General features: G+C 45.1%; 1 protein-coding gene across 2 annotated transcripts in view; it reads left to right on the plus strand.

Annotated features, from left to right (window-relative positions):
* The window catches only part of LOC139459911 (receptor-type tyrosine-protein phosphatase kappa-like), a 31584-nt gene extending 23071 nt beyond the window's left edge, over positions 1-8513 (plus strand). For both annotated transcript variants that reach the window (XM_071241635.1, XM_071241637.1), the window contains 5 exons: positions 370-654; positions 1202-1419; positions 1639-1815; positions 2446-4938; positions 6310-8513. In XM_071241635.1, the coding sequence (XP_071097736.1) occupies positions 370-654; positions 1202-1419; positions 1639-1815; positions 2446-4938; positions 6310-6468 (3332 nt within the window). In that variant the 3' untranslated portion in view covers positions 6469-8513. The remainder of the gene's footprint in view (positions 1-369; positions 655-1201; positions 1420-1638; positions 1816-2445; positions 4939-6309) is intronic.
* Positions 8514-10875: the final 2362 nt, after the last annotated feature.

Below are 10875 nucleotides of genomic sequence, written 5' to 3' on the forward strand. Positions count from 1 at the left end.
CTGGATTGTCTGGTCCATACTCTATTATTTACAGACCGCCTTCATATCGCTGGATTATTGCTGAGTACGGCGTAAAACAACAAACAAACAACCATAGCTTGTACCTCACCAGCCAATAATATACGCCAATGTTTTACCGATGTGTGTTCTCCTGGTTGCATTTCCTACCAACATCATGTCAATATTGTTGGAGAATGTACTGGGTTGGGGAGATTTAAATGCATTTCTGACTGAAAATATAACGACCAAGCTGACGATATGCCACTCACATGCAGGAGGAAGCAGTGTACAATTTAGGCAAATGATATCTGATGCTGCAACACTACACTGCCTTAGAATATCAACAAGAATCTCGTTTTCCCTTTGCAGCTCCAAATGACACTGTCTCCAACTTTGCAACACGTGACCTGACGTCACGTACCGTGATGATCACGTGGGCAAGTGTCCCCTGTGCACAACGAGGCGGTCGGTTTGTCCAGTACAACATCATGCTCAACAGCAGCAGCAGCTTGCGCAACGACGTCAGCAACGTCACCTCCATTAACTACGACTCCCTAACACCGTACACACAGTACAACGTCACGGTTACATACCAGAACACCGTAGGGATCGGGCCGATGTCTGCAGCCTTCACCTTTACTACAGAGGAGGAAGGTAAGAGGGTTAACAATACTATGTTCGATGTAGGATGTACGAATGGACGGTATGTTATGCAAGACTGAACGATAATTCATGCCAGAATGAATGGTATATCGTGTAAGAATGAACAATCAATTATGCAAGAATGAAGCATATATCATGTAGAAATGGTCCACATATCTGCTAGTTTACCGCAGAGAGGTGATTGTGTATTAATATGCGATCGCTGCTACGGCTTTTCACCCTTGTCCAGCCATCCACACATATTGGCCACTACCACCCAAGAATATATCTTCTTTTCCATTTTTATTGCGTTAGTCAAGCAATAATGATATATTATATAATTATGAACGGTACATCAGTCGGTTGGTTACCTACTGTCTTGCCGATTGGCAATTATTACAGAAATATACTTTCTTTTTGTCGGTATTATACGACGTAATATATAATATTCGACAAAACACCTTAATTATATTTTATGTTTATCACACGGTGGGCCCACTTACCGCCAATGAAGAAGACATAACGACCAAGTGACGTTTAATTAATATGTTATTTTCAGCCCCGGGACCAATGTTTATTTCGGGTAGGACTGTTACTGAGTCTACAATTCTTGTGACCTTCACCCCTCCATCAACCACAAATGGCGTCCTCACGGAGTACGGTCTGACTTACAGCGACAACGCCACCTTCAGCACTCAGAAGACCTTGACCTTCCCGGCTCCTCAGACCGTGGTCACTATCGACTCCCTCCGCGCTTTCACAACCTACTACTTTCGGGTATGTTATCTCGGGGATAATAATAATAATCGATGCTTATGATGTCAGTAACTGGATTGTCTGATCCAGACTCATTATTTACAGACCACCGTCATACCTGCATTCAACAAGCACTTCCATAGCAAATTGTGACCCCTCAAATCACTGGTCTATCTATTTCTGATTAGACTAAATATGCCCACCGCTAGCACGAGTCAAATTATCCTGATAATGTTCCAGATGAGAGCTCGCACGAAGGCTGGTTGGGGGCCCTACACAGCCGACAGCACAGTCACCACCGCACCAAACACCCCCCACGCCCCTCTGAGTCTTGCCCGCACCTACCAAAATGAGACCTGTTTGACAGTGGCGTGGCAGCCTCCCTTGCTAAGCAATGGACTTCTACAGAGCTACAGGGTAAGTCAAGGTTATAGTCTGGTGGGTGGGATTGGGTGGGGGCGTCTGTCTAAACCCCAAGCTCCCACACTCCTAGGCCCCACCCACTCTCATGACCCCATCTCACTCTCATGACCCCATCTCCTTTCCCTTCCCTTCGACTCCCCCCTCAACCCAACCACCACCACTCCACCACCACCCGTCCCCGTCCCCGTACCCGTCCCCGCCCCCGCCCCCGCCCCCCTAATCCCCAACTCCAATATGCCCTTCTGAGACACCCCCAGCTCCCACATCTCATGCTCACATCCCCCGGCTCACAAGCCCCCAGCTCACAAGCCCCAAGCACCCACCCTCTTTACTCAGCCCTTCCCCCAGCCCCAACACCTACAGCTCCTTCCCTATCTCATTCCCATCCCCTCGACTCACCAACCCCACCCCCCCCACCCCCACCACTCCCAACCCCCCTTCTCAGACACCCCCAGCTCCCACATCTCATGCTCACATCAACCCGGCTCACACAACCCCAACTCACACAACCCCCAATTTCCATGCCTCCAGCTTACAACCCACACCCTTCTCCCCCCTAAATACACCCCCCCCCCCCCCCCCCCACCACTCGCTCACTTCAACAACTGTGTGTATTATTTCCAGATTCGATTCCAAAAAGCCTCCGACGACGACACCCCTACCGTTGATGCTGTTGATGCCACCACAACGTCGTACACAACCTGCCGTCTTCAGCCCGGGGTAATGTACTTGTTCTTCGTGGCCGTCAGGAACAGCGTAGGCTACAGTCAGGAGATCTCAGGAAGCTTTTGGACGGAGCACGGCGATCCTAGAACCCCACCGCCCCCTGTGTTCATCAACGCCACCTTCTCTACAATGTCAGTCTACATAGAACCGGTCCTCCCAACATCCGGACCCATCACTAAGTACCAGCTTCGGGTTGAGAAGGTTGGTTCCAGGAGAAGGAGGCAGGCAGCTGGTTATATAACAGCTGAACTGGAACCCAGCCAGGTTCCACAGAGGAGGCAATTTGAGATTGGAGACGGCATGAACTATAGTGGTGTGGTGAATCGACCTTTGGAAAGAGAGAAGTACTACAACATATACTATGTAGTCGTCAGTACACTGAACAGCGTCACCAAGACATCCTACTCACAGATGAAAGGCCCAAGACTGACCGCACCTGTGTATCTCACCACAGTGTCCCCTCCCCCTGCCGCCGCGGACAACACGGGACTCATTGTTGGGATCATCCTTGCCCTCATCCTACTTATCCTCATTATTCTTGCCATTTTGTTGTACCTGTGGTGGAGAAGAAGAAACCGTCTTCCAGCTTATAAACCCTACGTTGTTAAAGATTATGACATGCAAGTAGTGAAGGACGATTATGATCCCCTCAAGTACTGGAACACCATATACTCAGTCCGGGAGAGTCGCTACATCGTGGCCGGTAGGGAGTACTTGCCTGACGACATGGTGACCATGAATGGCGAGGTGACAATTCCACCTGAAGGCGAACCTGTCACGTTTAAAAACGAGTTTAAAAGTCTTAGCCATGACTTCGGAGATCCATCCCATGTTGCCAAAGACAGACGGAACAAACATAAGAATCGTTTTCCTCACCTTCTTCCATATGATAAGAGTAGGGTTGCTCTGTTTCAAGATGAAAACTCTACCAATGACTACATCAATGCAAGTTATGTGTCTGGCTACAAGAAGCCCATGGCGTACATCGCGGCACAGAGTCCTTTTGATGAGGACACGGTCTTAGATTTCTGGCGCCTCATCTCCCAGACCAAGGTCAGGACCATCGTTATGACCACAAACATTGTGGAGGACAATATTGTCAAGTGCACACAGTATTGGCCGGAAAATGGACGTGCGTCGTATGGTTCTTTTCTTCTCGAGCTGCTGGATATTGAATACTTTGCGAGTTACGTTGTTCGAGTGGTAGCGTATCAGACCTCAGAAGGGCTCAAAGGTTCGGTGAAAATATTTGAGTTCACGGCTTGGCCAGAGCACGGCGTGCCTTTCGACCCGATCCCTATCCTCGAGATGCGACACAAAGTACGTCGAGCTCATATGAATGTGAAAACTCCCATCCTGGTACATTGCGGAACTGGGATGGGGAGAACAGGTACCTATATTGCTATAGATGCTCTGATTGAACAGTACAGTAAGGAAGGTCGGACGAGCGTACGTGCATTCATCAATAAGATCCGAAAGGACCGTCCATTCATGGTGCGGACGTTGAAGGAGTACGTGTTTATTTATGAAGCGCTGTTTGAACAGTTCCACGCCGGGCACACTGTTGTTGGCTTCGACCTGAAAGAATGGTACAGCCAGCTGACAATGAGGAATAAGAAGACAGGTCATTCCTATCTCAAAGGTCAGTTCCGGTTGCTTGAGAAGTTCACTCGAAGTCCTCGACCCGAGCAATGCCACACAGCAATACTTCCGGCGAACTATAACAAGAACCGATACCCGGATGTGATACCGATGGAGAGTTTTCGGCCCATGTTAATGACACCGGGTGGTATTGGAAGGACAGACTACATCAATGCTACATTCCTAGACGGCTTCCGGTTGAAGAACGAGTTTATCCTCACACAGACACCGCTCCCGTCAACCATCGTAGACTTCTGGAAGTTGGTGTATGATTATGACGTCAATACCGTTGTAATGGTTGAAACGTTCAAACACGAGGACGACACATGCGCAGAGTACTGGCCCGACGTCACTATGAAGCCCTTCGAACCCTTCTTTGTGGAGACGACGGCAACGTATCAGGAAAACAACGTCACAATCAGGAACTTCAAAATCCACAATTCCAACCAGCCGAAGGAAGCGCCCAAGTTTGTGCGTCAGTTCCAGTTTAATGGCTGGGATGAACCGAATGTTATTCCCACATCCAAGACCCTCATCCTTGACCTTCTTGACCTCGTGACGGACTGGCAGCAGGTGACCAATGAGAACACGAAGCCGATGATAGTGCACTGTAGAGACGGGGCGACGAACAGCGGGTTGTTCTGTGCAATCAAGGTCATTTGTGAGAAGATCGCCGAAGACGAGGAGGTCGACGTCCTTCACACCGTCAAACACATGAAGCGACGTCGGGCGCAGATTCTGGCGTACCCGGTAAGATTAATAACGTTTACGCGAGATAAAATCATTAGTTGAACTTAATTGTGCGATCAAAAGTCAAATGATTATGTTTATTTGTTTGTTTGTTTGTTTGTTTGTTTGTTTGTTATTTAACGATGCACTCGGCAATATTCCAGCTATACGACGTCGGCTGAGAATAATCGAGATTGACATCATGAGCATCGATCTGCTCAGTTGGGATATGATGACATATGCACTGATATGACAGCAATACACCTCTGACTCGTGAAGATCGGGGTAGAATATGTCTTCAACAACCCATGGTTACACTAAAAGGCGACTATGCTTGCCGTAAGAGGCGATTAACGGGATCGGATGCTCTAGCTCGTTGACTTGGTTGATATATGTCATCGTATCCCAATTGCGTGAATCGATGCTCATGATGTCAATTACGATTAATCACAGCAGTCGTCGTATAGCTGGAATATAAACGAGTGCATCGTTAAATAACAAACAAATAAACATAATCATTTGACCTTTTGATCGCACAAATAAGTTCAACTAGTCATTTTATCTCGTGAACAGATAACGATTCCAGATTCGATAACGTACAGACCGCCGTCATATAGCTTGAATATTGCTGAGTGTGGCGTTAAAAAGAAAGAAACAAACAAACAATACACTTCTTGGAACCAAAGTAAAGCGGACCACGGTTCCCCAGCCCCCGTGTTTATGCCTTGAACCCCCAACATGTATTCCGGAGGGTCCCATGGACACAACAATAGACAGACCCAGGTCAATCCTTGATTATGTGGTGGGCACGGACGTAGGTAAAGACGTCGCAATTCATAGATTCCACCCAATAATAGTCCTTAGTTTGTCAGCACCATACTCTATCTTGTTTCATTTCGTTAAGTGGTAAACGTCGACGCCATGATATAATTGCTGTACTGTTCAAATAGTTTAAAGGTTGCTTACTATTTACAGTTTCTGATGAGTGGCCCGATGGTTTGGGGCTCTGTGTTTCCGAGTTGCGTCCCTCGACTCGCTTGTAGTTTGGATTACAGTAAACTACGTTTATAACGAACTCGCTTATAACGAACTGACGGATATAACTAACTGTTTTTGGTCCCGTCATTTTGCTATATATATACTGGATATATGCTCATAATGAACTACGGTTATTACGAATTAAAATTAGCGGTCCCTTTGAATTCGTCATAACCGTAATTTACTGTAAATTGTATTTTGGGGTTGGAATACGTCGTCAGTAACCTGAATCACTTCGGGCTTTCTCCCACATTAAGCTGACACGTCGTGATATAACTGGAATACTGTTCAAAGCGGCGTTAAACCAAATTCACTCACTCACTCACTCAAAGTACTTTTTTTTGTGAACTTCAGGAACAACTGAGGTTCTGCTACAAGACTCTCTGGGACTACATCAACCTCAGACTCCCGGACAGCGGATTCACAGAAACATATGGAACCAGTCTAGACCAGTACAACGCCGTTCCCAGTCTCAGTCTCACGTCATTTTACGATACTCTCTATTCCAAATGATTCACGTGAAAGCTCGAGATCTGTGATCTGATTTCAGAAAAAAAGCGGTTCTTGAAAGAAAGCGTATTTTGTTGTAAACAGAACGGCACCACCAGTGTTTTTCTTGTGGGTTGCTGTTAACGAATGCACTCGATGTCAATGTCACAAATATGCTGATTGAAATCCGTATGAGAACATATGTAAGATATTCTATGTATGTATCCCACAGATTATTTGACAGTGGCGGTTAAAGCTTATTGAGAGTTTTACGTACTAGATTTACGATAGTCGTAGCGCTACAACCGCTTTGTGGAACCTAAACCACTTCATTACGTCCCCAGATATGACGACTCTGGGATCAATCCACACCATAGCGTCGTTTTTAGAAGCAGCTAAAAGTTGATTATTAACAGTCTTCCAATTCTCTAAATGTATCCAGAGATTGCTCGAGTCAGTAATTTTGAATATAGATGTATGCCGAATTCACGTTTGGAAGAAGCTTTGTGATTGGTTGTTGATTTTATTCTCATGAGCGACTGCAACATCGTTCTAAGTTAATGATTAGAGGCGTTGCAATTGTGACCATATTGCTTTGGACATACAAGGAGAGAGATGATATGGTGGGAATATAACAAGATATACATAGTCACCCACGCAACCTGAATTATCTCAGTATATTGAATCATAAACGCTTTATGTTGTCCAGTGATGGATGGTACCAAACAATGGTCATATGTCTCATCTGTATCTATTCATGTACCATACATTACCATGGAGACCGAAGTGAACATGTTTTCAGGTATGACTACTTTTGTACTAAATATCATTCCGAATATCCATGGTAAGGGCCCATGAACATGATGAACATGCGTATCTATGGATGGTCAGTACTGGTATCAGGCATGTTACATCGAAGTCACCACAGACCATGGTTAAGTCTGATGCACGTTTTGTCAGTCAGATTATTCAGGCACGTATGGACTTATTTTAAAAACAAATAATATTTAACTCTCATGTAATGTCATGTACATATCTAGCTCGCCTGTAGTTACATACATATCTAGCTCGCCTGTGATTATCTAAACATATCTAGCTGGCATGATCTATTTGTACACATCTAGGCGCATTTTGTGACAATGCATATGAAGTTATCATACGCCTTCATACATATCTAGCTTGTGATGTCGGTCATATACATATCTAGCTTGTGGTCATATACCCACACACATTCCATTCTGGCACAGGGTTATTGTTCAATTTAGCCATCTTTCCTCAACTTTGAACTGTAAACATCAATCGATACTTGACCGATTTTAGACCTATGGTCATCGACCACCGATTGGTAAGCTCCGGTTGTAAGCCCCGGTTGGTAAGCTCCGACTGGTAAGCTCCGATTGGTCAGCTTGGGTTGCTAAGCCCCGATTGGTAAGCTCCGATTGGTAAGCTCCGGTTGGTAAGCTCCGTTTGGTAAGCCCCGGTTGGTAAGCTCCGATTGGTAAGCCCCGGTTGGTAAGCTCTGGCTGGTAAGCTCTGATTGGTAAGTTCAAATTGGTAAGCTCCGATTGGTAAGCTTCGATTGGTAAGCCCCGGCTTGTAAGCTCCGATTGGTAAGCTCTGATGACGTAGCTAACACAAATGCATCAACACGTGTTCCGGTTTGGTTCGGTTCATTTTGTATGTAAGACGTAGAAACGTCCCATGAAAAGATTCAATCATATCTTTGAAAGTTTACACCAAAGACAAAACCTAGTATTCTGTTTTCAGTAATGTTCTTAGAAAGTCTGACAACATGTGCACTTGTAGTTCTTAGAGTTTTCATCCTGAATATTTATAGCACCATACTATATTGCCAAATCCTCTCAGTATTCGTAAACATAATGCAATTATAATATTTATTAAGCTTGAATTATGATGTATTGCAGATGCAGGTGCTACGTCGTGATATATTCGTGAATAGTCACGTCACCTGTACCATACGTGTGTGATATATAGTTTTTATCTCCGTCCATTACAGCTTAAACCACGAAATCCTATACATACACGTATTTTATTATTCTAAACTTGTTTTGTTGGATTAAATATATCTCTTGTATGAAAGGTCTTTGTTTTTACCTTTTCCAGGCCAGTTTTGTCACACCCTCGCTCCCATCGGGTGTTGGATGTGCGAGTGAGTTGGGTTCAAGCAACTTTATTCCCATTGCTTTAGTTATATACACCTAGAACATAATTACACCATACACCAAGGTAATATAATGCGTTTTTTGTGCCTTTGGTTTCTTGTTAAGACTCGCAAATCTTGGATTTTAAAATGAGCGAAAAGGAAGCATCTTTAAAATTTTATATTTAACTATGGGCAAGAGTACCCTTAGGAGGTTATAATGAAATATACTCCTCACAAAAAGTGAAGCAACAAGTAACATTTTTCGTGCAACATTCTCATCAGTGTTGAATGCCATCCAATGAGAACAAATTCAGGCAGGAGAATTACCTCCACCCCAGCCCGGAGAAACAGGTTTACTACGGCCAGATCTCTCCAGAATGACCTTCAGAGAGTTGCAGGAAACAGAGTCTCAACACAGACAGTAAGAAACAGACTTCATGCTCAGGATCTGAGGTCCAGACGACCAATACGACGTATCCCACTGCCTGCACACCATCGACAACAGAGACTTGCTTGGGCCAGTCAACGCCGTAACTGGAGGGTCAATCGCTGGCGTAACGTTCTCTTCACAGACGAGTCAAGATTCTGCCTTGACTTCAACGATGGTAGGGCACGTGTGTGGAGGAACCGTAATGAACGATACGCCAACTGTACAATTGCTGAATACGACCATAACGGAGGTGGAAGTTTGATGATCTGGGCTGGCATCAGGGTTGGACACAGAACTGATCTTGTGGTCATCAGACGTGGTACCATGACTGGAGTACGGTACAGGGACGAGATTGTCACACCTGTGATCATTCCCCTGGCACAACAAGCAGGTCCTAACTTCATCTTTATGGATGATAATGCTCGTCCACATCGAGCAAGAGTTGTCACTGATCTTCTTCAGACCAACAACATCACGCATATGGACTGGCCGGCAATGTCTCCGGATCTTAATACCATTGAACATGCATGGGACATTCTTGGAAGGCGTGTTTATGGTCAGAATCTGGATCAACTTGAACAGGCCTTAAGGAGAGAATGGCAGAACATTCCAGAACAGACACTTGATAGGCTTATCTGGTCAATGCCAAGACACGTAGAAGCTTGCATTCAAGCCAATGGTGGACATACACGTTACTGAACATTGGATCATTGTTTCAAAATGACTTAAACTCAAATTTAAAGATTTTCATCTTTCCATGCAGCACATTTTGCACGGCTGTTTTCATGATACTGTTTTTGATCATTTGTAAACCTGTTAGGCATAAACGCTTTTCAGTTCCCTTTGATGACAATGTGTGCTCTGCTCTTTCTTTGTATTGCTTTTAAAGTCAGTTTTTAGGTATTGGAATATATGAACATGGACTGACACATAATAGATTTGTTGCTTAACTTTTTGTGAGGAGTATAATAGAATTTCTCGTGTGTATGGGAAACAAAATCCCTAAATATCACCTATTCATAATTATCAGACGTCACAAAACATTTCGCACGTGACGCAACACAATTACAGCCATGAACCAGTCCTCAGGCCAAGGATTTGACAATGCATCGCATGACACATTTGTTAATGTATACCCCTTGGCAGTCTCAGTGACATAACGTTTCTTTTCATATCCGATTTTCAGAAATATGTCTTACCTTTGTCTCCTGGAACCTCAAGCACCAGACCCCAAACCCTTGAACTAAATCACTATGAGTGAGTGAGTTGGGTTTAACGCCGCTTTTAACAGTATTCCAGTTATATCACGGCGTGTCAGCTTAATGTGGGAGGAAAGCCCGAAGTGATGCAGGTCTCAGACGTTTACCACTTCGGTGAAACCCATGAGCAGGGCATGGTGTTGACAAACCTAGAAACAATCGGGGCGAACCGGGATTCGAACCCACAATCATAGGTTTGTGGCATGGCCAAGGGACGCAACTCTGCACAGCGATTGGCGGCGCCTTAGATGACTGGGCCACCCGTGCCCCCCAAATCCATATGAACTGACTGCATGTCGATTTGAACCCACATTACAACACGTGGAACATATGTCACCCATGCCACTAGCACCTTCTTGTATCCATGACAACTAGATCACACAAAGGTATATCAAATTCCCAGCCAAGAACCGTTTCATCCAGAGACCGCCGCCGTGATGGTACTGGAATGTACTTGTTGTTACCCTGTCTGGCGCTCGGCATTAAGGGGCTAAAAAAGGACTGGGCGACTCGTAGTCAGCATAATGTGTCTGGGTAGGGTATTCGTGTGAAATTGCGGCATAGTATCTCAGTAGGCT

Source organism: Haliotis cracherodii, unplaced genomic scaffold, assembly GCF_022045235.1.
Source record: "Haliotis cracherodii isolate W230 unplaced genomic scaffold, xgHalCrac1.p SCAF_13, whole genome shotgun sequence".
Classification (NCBI taxonomy): Eukaryota; Metazoa; Mollusca; class Gastropoda; order Lepetellida; family Haliotidae; genus Haliotis; species Haliotis cracherodii.